General features: G+C 35.4%; 1 protein-coding gene across 1 annotated transcript in view; it reads right to left on the bottom strand.

Moving 5' to 3' along the window:
* Positions 1–9980: 9980 nt before the first annotated feature.
* pparg (peroxisome proliferator-activated receptor gamma) overlaps positions 9981–22966 on the bottom strand; it is a 49681-nt gene continuing 36695 nt past the window's right edge. Inside the window, exons 5-9 of the mRNA XM_024269321.2 lie at positions 20017–20216; positions 16257–16362; positions 14765–14964; positions 14260–14503; positions 9981–11761 (exon numbers count right to left, since the gene is read on the bottom strand). Of these exons, the coding sequence (XP_024125089.1) occupies positions 11514–11761; positions 14260–14503; positions 14765–14964; positions 16257–16362; positions 20017–20216 (998 nt within the window). The 3' untranslated portion in view covers positions 9981–11513. The remainder of the gene's footprint in view (positions 11762–14259; positions 14504–14764; positions 14965–16256; positions 16363–20016; positions 20217–22966) is intronic.

Genomic DNA, 22966 nt, shown 5'->3' with positions numbered 1-22966 from the left:
TATGCAATCCCTAAAACAAAAATGTGTATAAAAGGAGAAGAATTGATAAAAAGTTTGTTTGTTTGATTCTTTGTGATTATTGCACTTTTTTATTGTAGCTTCTATTTTGACTCCATTTATTGCGTTACTCTATCAAAAAAAAATCAGTACATAAGGAGTATTTTTTTAAAAATAGGGATTTTAAATTAGTGTAATTAAAACTCCAAGGACATTAAATCAAACTATCTTAATCAGCTGTATGGGAATTTTAATCCGATGTTGTGAACAAACAAGGGAAGTCTGCTTACTGCCTAACCTCCCCAGCCGAGCCTCCCTCACAGACCTGACATCGACACTGTTGTTGTTGGCCTCTGTTGTTTTTCTCCTGCCTCAGCTCAACCAGCTGAAGAAACAGCAAACTGAAGCGCCAGAACTCCCCTAAATCAACTGTGTTTAGATAAACCTGTAATAATTACACAGATACGTTCTATCTTGAACTTGATGCCCTGTACTACTCGTCTAATTTCAGAGCATTTATAATAGTGATAAGCTGATGAATTGTGCTTACAACGCTCAAAGGTTTGAGTCCTCAACAAGAGCAGTTTTGGTTTGGCTCAGAAAAACCTTGAACACTAGAGAGAGCTGTTGCACAATCTTGGAAAAACCCAGTCTAACCAGTAAAAAAAAAAAAAAAGTTTGATTTTTATCAACTGGTTTGGATGACAGTCTGCCTCTGCAGCACGTTAAATGATGTGTATGAAAAAGAGAAAAAAAAACATTTATAAATGAATTGGGGAAGCTTCCTTCACAGAGATTATGCTTGGTAACCACATGTCTATTGCACCTATAAGGCCAGTTTGTAGTGTTACAACAGTGTGATGCCACAGAAAGCTGTTTTAAACCCACTGTCATGCTATAAAAAAGACGATTCCATTTACTGTTGATCAAAATATGATTCAGATGTGCGTGTGACAGCAGCACATTTTAAAATGCAATTAATAATAATATAAATGCATTAATTTGCAATATAAAATGTGTTAACTATGTAAATATATAAATAGGTGTACAGGAAGGTACATACATATTTATAGAGGAGCATCAAAATATTTATCAGTAACAGATTTTTAAGTTTAAAAATATGAGAGAGGAATGTAACGCTCATCATAAATACACTTCTACTCTGAAAGACAAAATGAAAACAAAAAATGTAAAAAAATCTAAATAAATATGTTTTTTTTTTATAATTTATAGTATTTAGCTCCAAACTAGCAATAATTATTTTACTTATTTTAACCTGCATTGAGTTACCTGTATAAAAGACACCTGTCTACATCCTTAAACAGTCAGACTCCACCATGACCAAGACCAAAGAGCTATCGCAGGACACCAGGGGCAAGATTGTAGACCTGAACAAGACTGGGATAAACCAATCTACAATATGCAAGCTGCCTAATGAGAAAAACTGTTGCAACAATGATTAGAAATACAAGATTACTGACATTCTGGGTCCTCGTGGAGCTCCATGTAAGATCTCACCTGGTGGAGAACAAATGGTCTTGAGTATTGTGAGACAAGGGTCAAGAACTGGTCAAGAACTTGAAGAGAGGTGGGACCACAGTAAAAAAGATTACTATATCAACACACAATGTACTCCAAAGGTCCTCCTGTTTGAACCAGAACATTGTCAGGCCCATCGAAAGTGTGTCTGAAACTTCCTAGATGACCCAGAGGAGGATTGAGAAAATGTCAAAAATGAGACCAAAACAAAACTCTTTGGGATAAACGCCACTCACCGTATTTGAAGGAAGAACACCAACACTTTACCCACTGAAACATGGATGGAAACATTATGCTTTTAGGTCGTATTTTTGTTAAAAGGACTGGACGACTGATCCATATTAAGGAAAGAATGGTTTGGGCCATGAATGGTGAGATTTAGGCTCAAATCTCCTTCCTCAAAAAGGAACTTCCTTCTTGAGGATGAAACTTGGCTGTCAATGATTCCAAACACATCAACAGGACAACCAAGAAGCTTGAAGCTCTTTAAGGCACTGCAGTGGTCTGGCAGTCTCCAGCCTTCAATTCAGTAGAGACTATGTGGAGGAAGTCGAAAATCTGTGTTGTCCAGCAACAAACATCCCCGCTCTTAAGAAGATCTGCATGGAAGAATGGACCAAAATAACAACTAGTGTGTTTAAATATGTTAAAGATCTTCAGGAAATGTTTGACTTCTAACATTTCCAAGGGAAGCTACAATAGAAAGTTTTGAGCAGAACTTGTGGTATTGACCAAATACTTGTTTTCTCTTTACAAATTCTTTAAAAATCCTACAAAGGGATTTCCTGTTTGTATTTCATGTCTTAGAGTTGAAGTGTACGATAAACATTATAGACCTCTTTTAAAGAGGACAGACTTTTTTTTTCCTGTCTTAAGCTACAGCGATGGTAGAATTCCCCCTGTGGGACAGAAGACAATCATTTCACCAAAAATGATGATTAGCTGCCAATAATCTACTGTATGCTTCTGCAAACAGGGATAGACTTCAACCCATCTTTGATTCAGATCCTTTTGACAGTTCAGAGTTTGTTGCCAGCAGGGGTTGTCTTGCATGTGTGCTTCTTTTTTTCAGAAATCTTCTTTAAAGAATCAAATTATTATGTTCTCCGTGGAACACTTAAATCTCCTAAGTCTAATGCTAGGGTCATACCGGGCTCTGAAAGTATAAATGTATGTCTATGCAGGTTTTGGGCTTACAGGTTGAAAATCCTTGCGTTCACGTCAGTTTTCAGGATCTACATACAAAACGCACGGCCATTGAACGTGCATTGAAAGTCAAAGCATTTGCCTTTGACCAATCAGGGACTCGGATTTGACAGTCGAATCAGAAGTGCCAACCTTTTGAAAATTGATCATGAAGGACAAATGATTAATTGTGGTTCGTGCCCGTTTGGAATTATAAGACACCAAGTCTTTCGTATCTTAGAATAGAGAGAAAGAAGAAAAAAACTGGAGCAAGCTTTGAACTATTTTGACAACTGTGATTACATGCACTAGTATTGAGTAGCAACAGTCCAGTGTGAACACCGTGTGCTAAAAGCGCCTACAAGAACCTTGATTCAGCTTATTCTTGTACACAGAACACATGTCCAGTGTGAACACCATGTGCTAAAAAGCCCCTTCAAGAACCTGGGATCAGTGTAAACGCTCAAAACGTGCTAAACATGTCCGGTGTGATCAATGTAGCATTATGTTACGTTGACATTGGACTTGGAAATATGCGTTGGAATGACCACTTCCAACAAAAATCTATGTAAACCTGTATAGGCTTCTGCTTTCAAAACTCTTGCATTTAAGCACATTTTTAAGTCAGTTTTTAAGTAAGTTTTTGGGCTCTACCCACAAAGTGGATAGTGTTCCTCCCTTTCCAAAAATGAATATACTCAAGTTTGTTATAAGTATACTTTTTTAAAACTAAAATGAATATAGTATACTTTGAGTTTACTTTTTAGGTACTTATTAGAGATAAACTTTACAAGTTCAGAAGTTCATGTAAGTATACTTGGATTATATTTATGATTAATCTAAATACATTTGCCTATATTTGTCCATAAACATTTTCTTACACAGCATTAAAAATGGAGTAGATATATTCTTGAGATATTTCCAGTATATTAAGAATTTATTTTAATACACTAATCAGTAATTATGAACTTGTAAATTAAAGGAAAACCTTTAAAGCTACATTAGATATACTTCAAAGTGTACTTTCGTAAACTTATATTGCCACTAAACAAATACTATACTAGAAAGGTACTTAATTATACTTCTAAGTAGCTATACTTTTAAACTAAAAGGGGGCCAATTTAGTCCCAAGAAGTACACTTTTTAGTAAACTGACAGTATGCTTTTTAAGTTTTCTTGGTACACTCGGGAATTATACTTTAAAACATATGCTTGACGTTTTGGTGTTTGCAAAATAGTGCCAATGTTAATCTCCTTAAAGGAGAAAGAAAGAAAACACGACGAGCCGTTTCCTCATTGAGAGCTTTTACTCAAATCAATCCTATTTTCATACACTTCATAGCAAAGTCAAGGCCCGGGGGCCGGATCCGCGCGCCTTATCTGGCCCTCCAGATCATTTTGTTTTAGAGTTATTAATGGCCCAATGTTTTCATTTCTACCTACAATTTTGACAAAATATATTTTTAGAGAGAGTAAAATACTGAAAATTATTTAAGGTTTAAGTTGATTTATTTTGGAATAATATTCCTGTCTTTTTATTGTTCATATTTGTGTTGAAAAGTTATGTTTTTGAAGTTTCAAAATTTTATTTTAGTGTGTTTAAATAAATGTTTATCCTGTTCGGCCCGCAACCTAAGGAGTGTTTTGGATTTTGGCCCCTTGTATGATCGAGCTTGACACACCTGCTTTAGAATGTTAAACATGAGAGCATGACTAAGCATTTCTACTTCAAAATGGCGGGTGCACGCTATTCATCCGCGTGCTTGATAACCGAACAAGCTAGTTCCCTTTTCTCCATTCCTTAAACATAAGCGAACCTAAAAAGCCTTTATGCGAAACTTCAAGACAGTTTAGACTCAAGATATATTCCAATTTTTTTTTTTTTTTCCTGAAAGGAGAAAGAGAGAAAACGCGACGAGCGGTCTCCACATTGAGAGCACTTACTGGAAGGAGTAAAACATCCGTGGGCGCCCCCTTCTGGCAGTTTTAGGCATAAATAATAAATTCATCTTCAAATTGAGTGATTTTCTGTTGATATTAAAATAAAATTAGTCTTATATGTACCACACCAACCGTTTGAAAATTGATCATGAAGAAGAAATGAATAATTGTGGTTTGTGCCCGGCTGAAATTCTATGAAACTTTCAAATACTGAAATAGAGCTGTGAAAGAAAAAAAAAACTGTTGCAAATTCATGAGATTTACACCGCTTTGACATTTAAGCCCCTCTTCAACCATATGTGCTAGTATTGGTTAGACAGTTCAGTGTGAACACCTTATAGTAAAAGTGTGTTCTTGAACGCCAAATCGTATAAATAAAATTCAACTCATTCTTCAAAAGACATAGAAAACAGAATACTTTTAATTGATGGATCACATAGTTAGAAAAAAGAATGTTTCCTGTGAGTAACATAAAAGTGTCCTTTATTCATATCTCATTAGGGAAACATGGAGGGAAATGTAAAGCAGATGTATGCAGTTACATGAACTCTTTCAGTACTTTAGCATAACATCATGGTGTTTTGAAAATAAACAGGAGAGAGGATAAAAACTATATTGTGCAATATTCAAATGCACACAAAAGCAGGTGTATTCTATCAAGGAGGAGGTTTGTTCAAGGACGCATCCATATCAGGTATCAGGCAGTCGAATCTTGACACAAAAATAAAAAATATATACAATAAAAACAAGTAAGTCGTTTTTTAGGGAGCGCAAGGAAAAATAAAGCTTCCTAGTATAAATTATGAAAGCTATCTTTGGACCTGGTTCTGTGTGGAGAGACAACAACAGAATTATACATTTTGAAAAATATTTGGCAGATTAGCTCAGGAATCTTGGCGGCGCTCGGTCAGCGGGGACCTGCTCCAACAAAGTGAGGATATGCTGAGTCGACATGAAACAACACATTTATTCTCCATCATCGTCAAGCATCCGAGATGACCACCCCGACCCCGAGCAGGAGAACCCCCCACGATCGTCCGATGGTTTCAACTTTATATTTTTGGAAGCTAATCTTGTCCTTCTTTCTGCTTCTTTTGTTCATCCTGTAGAACCTCCAGAACTGGAGGATTTTCATCTCTTCCAGATTCATCTAAAAATTTCACTGTTTGGAACATAAATGAATTTTTACAATAAATAAGAAAACTTTAACAAGCTTCTTTTGTGCAAAGAGGTTGTCTAAAAATGGGAACAGAACACTTATATTGGAAGAAAATTCCTAGAAAGTAGTAAACTTATCTGGACATGCAGCAAGTCATTTTTACTGTGCAAAAAATCTTATCAAAACCTAGAAACAAGGAGTTTCACACAAGCATAAAAAGGGAAAAATAAACTGAAAAAGCTATACGGCTCCATAAAAAGTTTATCTTTTTTTTGTTTTGGGTCGTACCTAATTGTAGTTTAAAATGAATAAAATGGCTAAACTAGTGTAAAAAGTGGTGGAGATGACTAACTTAAGAACAAAATGTGAAAAAAATAAAAAAATAATCTTGGTAGAAGTTGCTCGATCTCAATAAAACCTCAAAAAAATTTAAAATTAGCGTTTATTTTTAGAACATAAATGCACTTTTTTTTTTTTAAAACAATGAAAATAGTGCCTAACTTGTTAATATTTATCAAACTTTATGATTACATTCTTAAAACTGAACCAAATATTACAGTATTTTTTATTTTTTTATTTTTTGAGTGAGATGTTGACATATTTTAATAATAAATTCTTTATTTCTTGGCCCTAGCTCCAAATGAGACAAAAATAATCAACAGTGCTGATTTAGAGAAAAGTTTGTAAAGGTTTTCACTGAAAAAGTGAAATATTTGATGAATTAATAAAAGTTCTGTAATTTGTTACATTTAAATTTGTATTTTTCATCAAATTACATTTATGGATTGTTGTTTTACTGAGCTCAAAAACTGAATTCCATAAAACATTTTTTTTAAATGTGACAAATTGCAAAACTTTTGCTAATTGATCCAATTTTTCATTTTTTTAAGAGCAAAATTCAAACCTGGCAACGTGTCTTAAATAAAAAAAAGCTTTAAACCTTCGCAAACATCTAATAACGTATTGTGAGAACAAATTTAGTTTTAAGGCCTTCTCCTAGAGTGAGTTCACCTGAGACCACTCCTTTATTCTGTGGTTTGAATTCATACAGGAACCACCAAACAAAGTCAATCAAATCCAAAACTGACCCAACCACAGCGGACCCGGGTCGGCCCAAACGCTATAGCTCCATAGGACGTGTTTGATCAGCTCAGACACACAAGGTGAACACAGAACAGCTCTGTAATTCACTGGGTTTAAGACTGACCGCGTCGTGCGGAAATAATCAAAGAAAACATTTCAAAGGTTGCCTACATTGTGGTTATTTATGAGGTTTTGAACCCTCGAGCAGTTCGTGCTTTCCTTTCAGTCAACAAAAGTTGGTGAGAGGTTGATCTCTTTTTTTTTTTTAAGAATCAATGTAAAATTCTAGAGAACAAAAAACGCTAAAAGCCCAGAATGTCTGTGTTTACACCGTAACCTTTTAACACAGTGTTCATGATCTTTGTTTTACTGTAAATGTTCAACGGTTAACACGATCAACGCGATTCCAGCAGATTCTGAAGGAGAAAAGCGGCGTGAGTGTGTTAAAGATTTTGTTATTTTGTGTCTCAGGTGTTGAAGGTTTAAAGTCGAAAACAAACTGGACATTTTTATGTAGCAGAGGTGAAGATTTACGCTACGGAGACACAGAGATACCATAATCAGACAGGGGGGAGGGATCAGGGGCGGAGCTGCTCAGCCACGCCCCCTCAGAAGAGATTTTGGAAGCAGTGGCTTCAGATCAACATGAAAAAAGGCTTTTTAAGACATTTAGGTTGTGGGATTTTGGCTAAAAACTTAATCATAATTAAAACACTACTGGAAACATTTTTTTTACATTTACATTTTTTACATTTGTTTCAAGAAAACAAAATCTTATTTTCTGACTTAAAAAAAACGTAATCCTATTAAAAAAGATTTTAAAGATGAAAATAGTCGTAGTTTAAGAAAACATTTCTAGATTTTTCTCGACCCTAAAATAAGAACTTTTGGCATTTTTCCAACACCATTGACATATTTTTTATTTTATTTTGAGAACTTTTCTGCCAAACAGCTTGGACTTCAGGTAAAATAGCATCACCATGGCGCCCAGCTGGTCCACTTCTGAGAAATGTAGAGCTACAGGTTTTTATAAAAAGTCAAATCCTGTTTGTTTTGGAGGAAAGTAAAAGTGAATCACCCCTTATCTATTTCACTAAAATCTCTTGAATTCCTGCTTAAATGTCTCCTCTAATTTAGCTACGTTTGTTTTTCAGTCACATCAGTTCAATGTTTGATTAACCAGAAAATCCTCGTGTATGTGCACATGTACATATTGTCCAACTCTTCCATTATTACAGTATTACTGCTCAGCAACTCACAAATTCTACTACCTTTCATCGTATCTGTCAGAAGTTATCTTGAAGATTGAAAAATTAATAGGATTAGGTGACCAAAATGATGAGTCGTTAATTAGGATCTTTATTGATCGAGGAGTAAAGGACCGTGTTGATTTCACAATAAGATTGGACCAGTTTTAAAGCACTAAGTATGACAAAGTATGACTTACAGTATGCGTATACTAGTCGTATATTATCTGAGTTTTTGCAATTTGTGGAATTAATATGTCAGACAATGAACCACAATTATGTTGATTGTTGATGATGATGATGATAGTTACTTTATGGAGGCAAATTTTTAAAAAATATATATTGTATTTGGATTTATATGTACAGATAAAATAAAAAAAAAGATTTTACACCATTTATCTTCGTATTTGATAGTGAATAAAAGAGGTTAAAATCATAATGATTGAAAATGTCATGTTTATCTTTTATTTTGAAAGGAACTTGCATGTTTTTGCTGTCAAAAACAACAAAAAAAGAGTTAAATTGTTACATAGTTTACAGAAAAACATAAAGTTTCCATAATGTAATTATCATCAATATTTAAGCTACATATTGTAAATGAATGGCTTCATGGGCACAAAGATAAATCATTAAATAAAATGCATACTTTTCGTGGGACTTTGTGGGTTTTAGTCAGGAAAAAATCAGCGTTAAATGATTCTTTTAGCACTAAAGCATGCAGACCCCTGGTCTAAGTGGTTTATAAGAGTAACCTTCAAGTATATATTCTCTATTGTGCAACACTTGCTTTTTAGAGGCAAAGTTCTGTAACTGCATTTACACGTACTGTATAGTTTAAATGTGATTCTAAATCCATATTTCCATGTATATATTAGTTTGTAAAAGAATTAAAAGGAAGCACACAAAAAACACCAGTTTAAAAAAAGCCATGTTTGACATTCTTGTATTTTATTTCAAGTAAATCTGCTGCAGCAGGAAGTTTTTTTTTTTTTTTGACAGTGTGCATTTTATTTTGAAATTAACTTTTTTGTGCTGCTGTCAAACGTAAAATAAATTTAAATTGTTGTTTATAGACCAACATAACTGTTATCTTTAAATTATTTTAAAGTCTTTTATTTTTTTTAAATGAATGGAAAAACATCCATAAAAAAAGTATATTTTTCTGAATGATGAGGCGGAACTCTTGCTGGCTTTTGGTCTGTAAGAAAGTGGACAAATGGCTCTTATAGTGTTAAAGGTTGGACTGTTGTTACCTTTGATAAGTGGAGAATAAAAATATAAATATATATGTAAAACTAGTTCCAAACAAAAATACTTTTTTTAAATCAAGTAACACACTATATAACAAAACATAAATAACCAAAAATAATAACAACTGGTTGTAAGACGAATATTTTGAATTTTTATTAATTGTTACATTTTTTGTACACAGTTCAGGAAATATTTTGTCTATTTCCAGAACATTTTTTTTAAATTGTTTTTGCGTAAATATTGTTTTTATTTGCTGCAATTTGTAAAACTAAAGCTAAACCAAAATAAACTATGTGAAGTTTACGATAAATTGCCACTCAAATGACCAGAGTGAAAACACCTTTGCACTGCTGCCATGTGTGGAGGTGACCTGATTCTTTCACCGGGTCCAAGTTTAATGGCCCGCGTTTGATTGTGGCTTTGACCTCGTCTTTGCACGCAACCTGGTCTGAAGTCTGGCCTCAAAATGTAACGTCTGCACCCCGGCAACGTGAAGCGCCTCGCGCCGCTACAGAAGGTGCTGTCCCAAAAGGAGTTCATCTAATAAACACGCCATAACCCAGAAAACCTGAAACACATTTTTTTTTTTTTTTTTTTGCAAGCTAGTGAAATTCCGATCCACAGATCGTGCCGCTCAGGTGCGGTTCAGCAGAGTTCAGGTGTTGCAAACAGTCCAGGACTTGATGTCACAATATTTCAACTGACTCACTGGAAAGGCCTCAAGTGGGAGGAAAAAAAAATACCTGGAAATTCTTTCAAAAAAATGTCGAGTCAGATGCCTTCCAGGCAAAAAAAAAACAGACTTATGTAAAAAGTTATAAAATATTTTATTTACATATAATTGCTTCATATATTTTCCCCCCAGCGGTATTAATCCAATCTCTTTGTCAGCAGAGCCCCCAAAACAGAAAAGAAATTCACAGTAAAAATTATTAACCTGACCAATTTTCAGAATTTGTAATAAAATAAGGCTCAATAGAAAGTTTCTGTCAATTTCATGCAACAAAAAAAAAAAAGGAAACAGCACAAGTTACTATATAACATTCATTGTACACAGATGAACATTCATTCATAAGAAAAGCTAAACATCCGATTTTAAAGGCACTTTATGGCAAATATGGCTTAATTGTTAGCTAACGTCAATATTGTGCGGCACTTTTTGTTTCTCATAGGCAGTTCCGTCTCCGATTTCTGTTGGATATTAGCGCCTTCGCCCTGATGTAAACAGCTGCTCTCGAGGTCAGGCATTTGTGAGCGTTACGCCGGGTTCACACCGCACGCGGAGGCGCCGCAAAGTCCACTTCACCTCCAATTCACATAGACAACGGTCGACAGGCACTTCTGCTCAGCTGTGGTTATTTACAGCTTCTACAATTCATTTCTGTGTTTGTCGTTAATTGTTTGATTTTTATTGTGTTTTTAGACACCCAAAACCACACCTCCCCCGCTCCGTAGTCAGCCCACTAACTTTATCTGTGTGTGTTTGTGTCAGTATCTGTTAGTTTTTTCCTCTATTTTCCTCTTTACAGTCTGTTTTGATACAAAAACATGAACTAATTTGTCAATCGCTGTATTTTATTGTGAAAAATTGGTTATATTTTGAAAATTCTATTATTTGCTAGTATTGATGCGGATCGTTTGCCCAAAAAACAGGCCAAAATGATGGCTGCACTGCGCGAGCCGGCCATGGCGGACCGCGGCGCTCCGCGTCTGGTGTGGACCACAAAATAGGTTAACAAAGAAACAACGCCGAATAGAAGCGGCCTCCGTTCCGCGGCGCCTGCGCGTGCGGTGTGAACCTGGCTTTATTGTTCTTCATTGAGGGCTAAAAGCTGCTGCCCTCAACGGTTATTACACAAGAAGCTGCTCATAAAAACACGCATGCTAGCATATCCATCTTTAAGGCACATAATGGTGGCTGTGCAGACACATACATGGTTTCATTCCCAGCTCTCGAAAATCATGCATCCTGCCTAAACAAGCTCAGATTCAGTACTTCTTTCCTTGATTCTCGCTCTTCTCCCTTTAATTTCAATCAGTCCGCTCACAAACCAAACAGCCCCCTGTCAACCTCTCTTTTGTCCTTTCTTTACTTTCTTTTTTTTCAATTTTCAATACAAGTCCTTCATGATTTCCTGCAGCAGGGGGTGTAGGAACATGTCCACCTCCGTCTTCTTCAGCAGCTGGATGAGCTGGACGTGGTCTGTGACCATCTGACGCAGGTCCGTCATCTTCTGGAGCACCTTGGCAAACAGCTGCAGAGAGTCTGGGTGGTTTATTTTCAGATGCAGCTCCAGGGAGTGAAGCACCGTCTCCTGAAGCTGCTCGATGGGCTTCACGTTCAGCAGGCCAGGCCGGTCTGAACACATACAAAAACACAGGAGAAGGAAGGGTGTGAGGACAGAAAAGCTTGAGTATCCATTTCTACTGGAAGCAAACCTCAACATCCGAAAGTCTGTCTGACCTTTATCATTTTTTTTTTGTTTATACCAAAGTCTATTATCTTCATTGCAAGCAATAGTCATAATCACTTGGGTTAATAATTCACTAAAGTGTTGTATTCTAATCTTTTTCATGTTCAAAGTCAGGTTTTTATCAAGCTGCTACACACTAATAACCAATACATTATTAGGGTTTGCTGAGATATAAAGGAGTAAACGGGGTAAGAAAAGCTGCATCTGGGTTTGTTAAGCATAAAAACTTGGACTTTATACCACCTGTTGGAAAAAAAAAAAAGCTGAGTTCACACCTAAGCTAATAATGCGTAGAGGCAGAATGGAAACTTTTAAGGTAATTTTCCTTGAATCAAAGGAAACATAGCAGAGACAAACCGCCTCACACCTTTTTTTTTTTAATTTTATCCCCTGTAGCAACAAGTCGACTTGTGTTTAAAGTACAGCTCTTCTTCTGGTGACGTCTTACTACATGTGATGCAATGGCTGTACAGACTTCCCACGTGAAAAATGATTCATTCACCTTTAGAGGTCCCTTGCTTACTTTTAAAGACGTTCCAGGACTGTTCACAAACGGACAAATTAGGTCAGGGTTGTGGGTAGATAGCACGCAATCAATTAGGGTTGTAACTTAGAGGAGTTTCACAATCTTGGTCCACCAGCCCTCCTGTCCCATTCATGTTTTATCACTATCAGGTTTTGGCTGAAAAGCTTAATGAGGGGTGTTGGAGCAGAAAAATGCGTAGCGGGGGAGGGATTGACAAATAACGAATTGAGTAGTAGTTGCTAAATACTAGTGACAAAAAAATGAAAACATTACTTGAACTGCCTCCGTTGCCAAATTTTCCTCTCTGTTACTACCTCTGAATAAAGACGAGGAGTGCAACACAGGTACAAGAACTGATTTTGCAAAGTCACGTCATAGAGAAAAGTAGAACAGGGCAGGGTGACAGACAGACTGTGTAGTCACCTTTGTTGTCTAAATAAACTTTTTAAAACTGTATTTGTGCTCAAAAATACAGCATAATGGTCAAAAGGTATTACACTTTTGTGCATCCATCCATCGTCATTAAAGATGCTAGAGATTCCTCCCGCTTTCTCCAGATCCCTCAGGGGGAATCCGAAAAAGTTCCCAAGCCAGCCAGGAGACTTTCAAGCCTTTCAAGTCTTTCAAGCATATTCTGGGTCTTCCCCATTGACAGTAGAAATCCCTGGACATAGCACTTGACAAGGCCAAATCCCATAGACATCCATTGAGAAATAGACAGTTGTTACTCAATCATTTTATTTGTCGAAATGACCATTCTTGCACTGATACCTTCTTCTTAACACCTTCTTTCTAATCCTAATTTTCTGACCAATCGGATGTCTCAGTAAAAGCATGTGGCGCCCGCTGGCCCCACATCCAACATTTGATTGAGAGATTCTCCCAAGCTTCTTTCATTAGAAGGGTTGTTTGTCCTGATTGGTGACAGAAGTTCCTCTAAAAATGTGACTCAGACCAACTTGGACCAATCACTCTTACGGATTACAGAATGGCAGCAGATGAACAGGAAGCCACAGTGACTGGCTTTAGCCACGTTTTGCGAGGGTAGGAGGCAAGGCATTTTCTATGAGTGACGTCAACACCTTGCTTTGTCCGGTAAAACACAAGCCAATGGTCCTCCCCAGGGTCTTTTCCTGGTGGGAGGTCAGAGGCTTGATCACCCTTTAAAGGCTCCTCCGAGTGTCCAACCTTCTCACCCTATCTCTAAGTGAGCGCCTAGCCACCCTGCAAACTAGAAAACGTATTTTGGTCGCTTGTATCTAGGACCTTGTTCTTTCGTTCATAACCTTTGGTGAGTGATGGAACAAAGATCGACCGGTAACAGGAGAGTTTCCCTTTCTGACTCAGCTCCTTGCCCCAATCCGCCTGTCAATCTCAACTACCTTTCTATATTTGAGAATCATGGTCTCAGGCTTGGCCGTGCTGAAACTAATCCCACTCACTTGCAAACCACCTCAGTGCTTGCTAGAGGTCCTGGATCGATGACGCCAACAGCACAGTATCATCTGCAAAGAGCAGAGAGGGAATCCTGTGGTCCAGAGACCAGAGCCCTTCTAGCCCCTTGTTGGACCAAGAAATTCTATTATCTTACGAAGAAAACCAGTGATGGAGGGTAGTCCTGCAGGAGTCCAAAGAACCATCCCTGACTGACTTCAGTCAGGAAGCTTTTTAACTACCTCAGTGACTTTCTAAGGCATTTAATAGTTTGCCAGAATATTTTTGAGGCAAACCAATTGTCCTTCTCCATGGCTTCACTGAACTCCTTCCCGGACCGAGCTGCAGCTCGCTTTGACTACTTTTTCTTCACAAAAGGCTAAAAACTCCTTTTATACTTTATTCTATAAAGACCATACTCACCCCCACTGAGGATAATAACAGCCAGAAAGAGGGCCATGTCGCTGTCGTCCAGCTCCAGAGTGTTAAACTTCACAGAAAAGTCAAACTTTGGTTCCAACATTTGGCAAAAAGGTTTCCTGAGACTTTTGAGGAACTCGCGCGTCATGAAAATCTGTCCATAAGAGATCAGGGTGCCATCTTTGTTCATCAGAGGAGACATCATGAGGATCAGGACTTCAATCACTCCGTATTTCAGTAAAGTTACCTAGAAAAATGATATCGCAATGAGAACCATACAGAACAAATGATCATTTTACATTTTTCCTAGATTGAGAAGTACAAATACTCATCAGTTTTGTAGTTTGTATCTTTTTTGTCTATCCAAGCAAAATTTCACATGTACTTCCTTAAATTTTCACTTTTTCAAGTACTAATCCTAAATAAGCAATTTTTACTTTTCAACATCAATGCAATCCTACAACATCAAAGCAAAGTCATAAATAGAAATCAGGAGCAACTGTCTCACTTGATCATTGAGGTCCAGGTTAACGAATCCCGGGATACTCTTGGCGAACTCTGTCACTTCCCTCACTGCTTCTGCTGAGCGGGACTGGCAGCTGTAGAAGAAACGAAGCTCCACGCCATCCGGTGGGTCTGATCCAATGTTGCTCGCCATTCCAAAAACATTACAGTCTGGACCCGAGAGGGCTCCGGCGATCCCAGAAACTGTGAACAAAAAGGGATTATGGACATTTACAAGAATTGCAAGATCAGGAATACGTGTATCATCAATTTGTAAGCATCCATTTATATTTATCTGTATGGTTTTAAAATTATAGTTTCCATTATTATCCAAAACTAAATACATAAGACTAAAAAAAGTCTAAATGATTTATCAAGAAAAATAAAACGGATTTACTTTGTGTAGTAATCTCACTTTAGGTTTCACTAACTCAATAAAAATTACTGAATGAAAAAAAATTGATGGTGCTTTATAGCAAAAAATGTAAAATATTTCATGTTAAAAATGTGATAAAGAAAACCCAAATAAGTTTATTTACTTTAGCAGATCAAAAGTTTGAGGCAGCACATAAACAACTCTCAGAGCATGCTGGGAAATAAGGAAATCTCAAACATACTTAAAATTAAGCCAAATATTGTATTAGAATTAATTTTAAGTAAATCTAAAAATTTTTTTTTTGAATCAGCTACTTTGTGTGTAAAGTGGAACCATCTAAAATATTCTTAAATTAGGACATTTTTTTTTCCTTAAATCTTGCCTGAAATCTTTTGTTCTTTTCTTGCACGTAAAATGACTAATTTCTAAATGTTCCATAAGTATCAAGTTAAGTTTTCTTTCCGTTACCGTGGCAACAAATTATTAAATGAGTTTGAGTTCTTCATAGCAAGATTCAATAAAAATAACGTAAAAAAGATCTTGATCTCAAGGTATAAAAATGGAGCAGGCATTGTTACAAATTAAATTTTTATTAAATCAATTTGATCTGGAATTGTTACGTTAGAGTTGTTTGGTTTTTGTTCTAGATTCTTAAATCTAGTTCTCTATTTGTTTACTTACTGTGTTTTATTTCATTTTTTTGACAGAGGTGTGTTAGTAACTTGAATAAAGCCAGAACACATCGTCACATGATTTTACTTTTCTGTATTTTTATTTTGCCTGTATTTTTAGGTCCTTTTTATGTGTGTAAATCCAATAAAATAAAATAAAATAAAATAAAAAAAAAATAAAATTAAATTAAATTAAATTAAATCAAATTATATAAAATCTAATTAAATTAAATTAAATTAAATTAAATCGTATCAAACGTTAAAACACATGCAGTTGTTTATTTGTGTAAATATTTAAAATCCAGTTTTTACAACTAAGATTACAAATCGTGGGTAGATTGAGAATAAAAATTTGCTGTTTTCAGAGTATCTATCATTAACAATAGTAAGACAAACCACACAAGTGAATTTGTAAACGTAATACAAATATCTCCAAAGTATCTACCAACCTCCATGTCCAGCTGTGGCATTCTGCTGCTCCTGGAAAGACGTCTGCCCATTGTTGATTAACTGCTCTCCCTCCATTAGAGACTTAATGTCATGGATGACAAAAGGCTGCAAAAAAGAGAAGATTTTTGAAAAAAAGCAAAAAGATTTAGCGTGAACGAGGCCCTGTGAGGACACGTGAGTCACAGATATAATAGTCTTGGCTCATTAATCAGGCTTACGGGAGCTCACATTACACATGTGTGCGATGGGAAAACCAAAAAAGTCTCTGTTGCCGAGACGAATGAAAACATCACTTCTTTGTGAATTAAGATTAACCGATTTAGCTCAGGCTAAGACGAAATACTGAAAAAGACATGCAGTGGCCTGAAAGGTTCATTAAATCTCGATTGTTCAAAGAGAAAATTAATAAGGGAAAGCCCAACTGCAGTTTACAGGAGGTAATTCAAACCGGTGAATGGAATAAAGAATTATTTCTTTCATTTTTATGAAATTGTGCTCGGCTAGTGAAACTGTGTTTCTATGTTTACTCTCTTTATGGACGACAGAGATCTACAAAAAAAAAGTCTAATTATTTAGAAGGAGAAACTAAACAAAAATTTACACAAACTACTTTGATACAATTTCACAACATACTCTTTAGAAAACACATTTTTAGAAAGAAAAATGTTAAGTCAATGCAATTTTGTAGTATTTAATGGCAAAAATATCTATTGTACGTCTTGAGCTGCAGTCATCTCCATTTTCAGTCAGATGTTGAGGAGAACTGCAGCCTTAAGGACAATAAAAAAAGCGTTTTTTTCCCTTGTGGAGAAAACCACTGATTAAACTTCAACTCATATCAAGGCCTTGCATGTTAAGAAATGTAAATATTCTACGAAAGCTAAAATGATTTACTCCTTGTTTGTTTAAGGAGGCCTGCTGTGGTTTAGTAAATAACTCAGGAGTGCCTCAAACAAAGAGATGATTCAACGTCAGTTGTCTGCGATCGCTGTCTTGAACAGTCATAACAACCACGCGAAAGTAAAGCGCGGCAACCTTGAGTGCATCAGACAGAGAAAAAAAGTCGAGGCTGCTTCTATCATTCAATAATAAAACTGGGATGACAAGACTTGAACATTATAGAACCCTTTTATTGTCTATAACAACACAAGCTAATGATGGCACAATGACATTAAACAATACGTGCTTTTGTCTAACCTGTTATCCCTCAACCCAGGACAAAATATTTGTATAAATTCAAATATGCTGCCAAATTTCTTTACTTTGAAACATGCTTTTTACCTTTTGATTTGGAACTATACAAAGAATTAGTTGTCATTTAAAGCAGAAGTGAGAAAATATCATTTAAAAGAAATACACATTTTAAAAAGTGAACCTTTTGCTGAATTTAGAGACAGCTTGTGTCCGATTTCCTTCACTCTTCATTACATAGTGAACTACTATATAGTGTGTGAATCTACATATCCAAAATCCAGTGCCCTAGAAATTTTCCCAGAATTCTCTGCAGAAAAAAAAAAAACAGTGGGCACCATTGAATTGGCAAATATAGACCACAATGCAATGCGTTTGAAAAATGTTTTCCATGTGAATTTTTTTTTAACTGAGCATTTATAATTAATTTGTTTTTATAATTCTTATTTTATATATTTATGTATTTTTTTTTTGTATATTTTTAGGGGCGGAACCTTTATTAAAGAAAACTTTCTTTGTAACGCTACTTGTTGAATTCCATATAAGACTGAAGAAAATTAATTTTAACAGTTATGAAGCTGTATAAAAAGTTTTCTTGCTTTGTTTTTTGGGGGAATGCGGCCAGTAAAGTATGTGTTTTTATTTTTTGTTAATGTAATTTGTTATGTCGAAATTTGTAATAAAGTTATTTATTTGTGTTAGTATGACAGTGACTTTGTGGACACAGAAGAAGAATAAAGTCATCAGTGCAACAAACTGCGGCCCAATTTCTTCACTGGAGGGAGAAATAATATTTATTTATATGACAATTGGGATCGTTTGTGAAATATAAATTAAATATTTCTCAAACGATCCCAAGTTTCATAATTGCAACAAACTGGATTCATAAATATTCTTTGTAAAATGTTCATATTTCTGAGGTTTTTGCCTATAAAAATTAGTAATGTCATATTTGCCATTTTTTTCAGTGAGTATGGAGTCCAAATTATATATACTATTATAGGGTTGAAAGAGTAGAGAGTGAATTCTGACACGGCTACTATCATAATTCACCTCATAAATCTGAAAAAATAATCGGAAATTTCTCTTTTTAAATTTTTTTATTTATAAATTACTATTTCAAGGTTTAAAGAATATTTCTTTTTGAAAATTTAAGTTAATAATTAGTATAATGATAGTACAATAATGCAAAACTAGATATAGTATATCATTATTTGCAACAATGCATGTGTGATTACTGTAAGCTGAATGTTGCTGCAAAAGATGCCACAGCGGTTAGCTGAAGAGGCTGAGGATGCCAAATTAGCCTAACAACTGGAAAAATTAGCTAAAAGCAGCTGGCATAACACTAAAACGTTAGCTCAAATTAGGCAAAAAAACTGGAAACATGCCTGAATTAGGCAAAAACAGCTAGCATAATACTCAAATGTTATCTTAAGTCCAAATTAAGAAAAAAAAACTGTAAACATGTCTAAATTTAAAAAAAAAAACAGCTAGCACTATGCAAAAATGTTAGCCTAACTCTAAATTAAGCAAAAATCTGGAAACATGTCAAAATTAGCAAAAAACAGCAACCAAAATGCTAAAATATTAGTTTAACTCAAAATGTGCCTAAAAACTGTAAGAACATTTCTAAAGTAGCCAAAAACAGCTAAATTGTTGCTAAAATAAAAGCTAAATGCCAATTTAACCTAAAAACCTAGTAGTTTGAATGGTGTTTCTATCTGAAATATATGCGGAACTTCACAATATTCAAAGAGCACAAAGTTTTTGAAGGATATAAGCAAATTCGTATTCATTTCCGATGGGATATATTTTACTTAGTATTTCAAAAGTTATAAGGTTTACGTATACCAGGAGTACAAGCTGAACATTTTGATACCAAGATTGGTGAAATGTCCGAAAGTGTGACTGAGTTTTTATTGCCGAAAACATTCGGAAAGGAGAATCACTATTGTGTTAATGCTTTACAGCATTTACAGCATAATGATAATAATTAGTATAACAATAAATTACTTTAATTTATGACTACTGATTGTGATTAATATAAAAAAAAAAATTAATGACAGTTAATAAAACATCAGAAAAATAAAGGAATTTTTAATAATAAATTAACCAAGACAGAAGCTGGTTACTTAAATTTTACTGTAAAGCAACAATGTTGGTGTTATTATTTGATTTTAATAAGATATTAAGCCAAAAAAGAGTGATAAATGGTGAATTTAAAGAGTGACCCCTTTATTTGGTTCTTTAATGAGGGGAACTGTTAAAGCTCCGTCTCTGATTTTGGTTTGTGTTGAATCCCATGATGGATGTCCTCCATAGTGGACTTTTTTTGTCTAAGAATAAAAGAAAAAAGCAGACAGGAACGCACAACTGGTCTGACTGCCCACATGGGGTAAAGAGAGAATGTACAAAACATGCAGATAAATGTGCAGATAGGAGGAGTTATAACTTTAACATCACGTTAGGGCCGATGTTAAAGATCTGTTTTCCTATTTTTCTCATGATTATTTTACGTTTTATGTAGGCTACATTATAAAAGTGAAAGGAGGCGTTTCGTCCTACCACGTTGTCTCCGGATTTCCCAGAAAGGATGGCCCTGGCCTTGGCCTTGGTGAGGGGGAAGTATTTCAGATAGGCCTCGTACAGATGTCGAGCCAGAGCCCTCAGATCTGCTGCCTCTGGGTGCATGTGCTCCATGTCAGACGAGAACTCGGCCAGTAGCTTCTCCTTTTCTGCTTGGGGCATTCGGCCAAAACGGATGGCTGGGAAAGGAAATAGAAATGTACACTGAATCATCCCTCAAAATCCAGATTTTTTACAAATTTACAGGAGAAGATGAAACTTTTTTTAATTGTCTACTTCTGTTCATGACTGAAATTCCCTTCTTTAAAGACCAATTCCAATCAAATCTTGATCAAATCTTAACTTTTAATTATGATATATTGTCTTAAGCCTATTTTTTTGTTTTTTAATGTTGTTTTCTAGGACATAGTTTCTGCAGAGCGGCAGTAGGTCATCAGAAATTCACCTTTGAGTTACATGTTCTCCTGCTAGCTGACAGCCCCTCACGCCTCCAAATCAGCATTACAGGTGCAACAAAGTTAACAAAAAATATTGCAGCTATCAAGTCGTGCAATTTTTGAGCCAAATATCAACTCAGAACGAGAAAAACAAAAATATTTAATGGATCCATTTGTTTGCAAGCGGATGCATCAGAATTAAATAAAACAGGGAGCTTGAGTCCGGCCCATTGTGTTTTCTACACAACGAATAAGCTCTTTTTCAAACAGATTTCTTCCTGATTCACAACCATTTGAATTAAAAAGTATTTAGAAATGCAATTTTAAGCCTTATTTTATTCATAAATGTCCTCCACCATAACATGCTAAAAGGACAAAAAGAAATTTTCATCTGAATGGGTATTTAAGTCCAAGAAAACCATTCAAAATATTTTCATTAAGTTTTGGTAAGAAAAAAAAAATCTTTTTTTAATCAACACATTGCTTGGTTTAAGTCCTTATCAACAAAACGTTTTTAATATAGAAATTCTAAGAATTAACGATTTCCTTTAAAATTAACATGAAGAGAAACAAAAGTTTTATACAACAAAAAATGGAAAAAAAAATAATTGTGATCAAAGCATTGCTTAAAATTTAGATTAGCTCTTTTTTTATTAATATTTTTTACAGTAAAGCAGTTTTTCTATTTTTTTTAAATTCTGTTAAAGACCAACTCCAATGAATTAATTTGAAAAAGCTCAGTGTTTGTGACAGCAACTGTCATGGGCGGGCCAGTCTCACTTCTCCATTACAATTCCAATGCAACCACTTACAGATAAACAGATCCATTAACATATTATTTTTCCTCATCTGGCTCAAAACTGTATGGCTAGATAGTTCCAATATTGCCCTCATTTTTTTTTTTTTGCCACGCTAACGTTAGCTATGGTTTGGGAGATGCTACAAGCTAGCAGGAGAGAGCGTAACCACAGGAATGATGGGAAATTAGCTAACTAGACACTAGAAGTAGCTAACAATCCCATCCACAACCCAAAAGCACATTTCTAAAGAGCTTCTGCAGAAAATGTATCTTAAAAATGACACAGGCTTTTTGACTTTGGCTAAAAACTGAATAATCCTATTAAAAGACGACTGGGAACGATTTTACAACAGACAGGACATAGTTTTAATAGGACTTTAACATCAGGTAAGTGATTATTGATTAAGATAAAGCAGCTAATGTACACATAATTGTCTAAAAGTAGCAGAAAAACAATGAATAAGTGTTTAGTTCCTAAAGTGTAAATCAAAAATACAGTATTGGCTTTAAAACTTTTCTTTGATGTAGAATGAAGAATGAGCAAAAACCCCAAGAGTTTCTGTAAACCAGCCTCACTGTCAAAGCTACTCACCTGCAGAATAATTCCACTGTGAAAAAGGCTCCTGCGTGCCGTTTTTTTTTTTTTTTTTAAGGTGTGTCTCGTGACGCATTAGTAGATTTCATTCACCTCTACAATATGTTGGCAATTATACTATCACAGCTCATTGAAAACCCTTTCCATTCAGGTTTCACAGATGACACAACAATAAGCGACCGCAACCACATGAGACTGGCATTCATTTATAAAAGATTTGCTTCGATTCACTTTAAAATATGGACCTGATAGATGGGTTTAATAGATTTGAGCTGAAACACAATCATAGTTAGATTGAATACAACAAATTTTAATTTTTTGATGTTAAGAAAATTTTTACTTCTTGCAACTGCAACATTTTAGTGTCTGTGACAGCTGTGCTTCCATAAATTAGAATATTTGACTCCTTCTTCTTCAAAGTTCTTGGTTTTTGGCTGACCAGGGTGGGAATAAAGTAAAAAGAAGAAAACCTGCTAAGGTGTGACAGAGCCAAACCGTTTCACGTGGGTGGAAGTCATCAATAACCCCTCCCTCTCATTTGAACCTCCATTCTGCCTTTGCTGTTGTGTAATATTAATTACGCAATCAAGACTTCACCTTACAAAAAATTAATCCGCCTCAAAACTGGCCCCTCCACTTTCTGGGCAACGAGCCTGCAGCTGTGACATAGCATGGTGGAAAAATGAGCCGAGTTGCATGCAACCTGAGATCATTGATAAAGGAGAACCTGCACTGGTCACATTTTTAAAAGACACAAAGAAGACATTTGCCACAGCTTTGTCCCAAAAATAAAATTCAGATTCAATAATGTGTCCACAACTTTTTGTTTTGTTTTTTTTTTGCTGCAGACAGTTTTTGCTCCAGTACCCGTAAAGCTAAAACAATGGTGCCATTTGCAGAGGCTACCCTCATTGACAGACAATACAGGTGGGAAATACCTGTAGCTGCATGAACAGAACAAAAGGAGGTCTGTGCAACTGTGCACGGGCAGTTGCACTGTCAATTGACCAAAAAAAAACATATATATGTTAGTTTGGGAACAAAAATCCCCCTTTTTCTTCTTATTTGGGGTAGTTTGATTCCAGAAGTGGCTTTAAT

This window comes from Oryzias melastigma, linkage group LG5 (assembly GCF_002922805.2).
Source record: "Oryzias melastigma strain HK-1 linkage group LG5, ASM292280v2, whole genome shotgun sequence".
NCBI lineage: Eukaryota > Metazoa > Chordata > Actinopteri > Beloniformes > Adrianichthyidae > Oryzias > Oryzias melastigma.
Note: the sequence above shows the minus strand (reverse complement) of the source record. Positions and strands in the feature narration are given on the sequence as shown.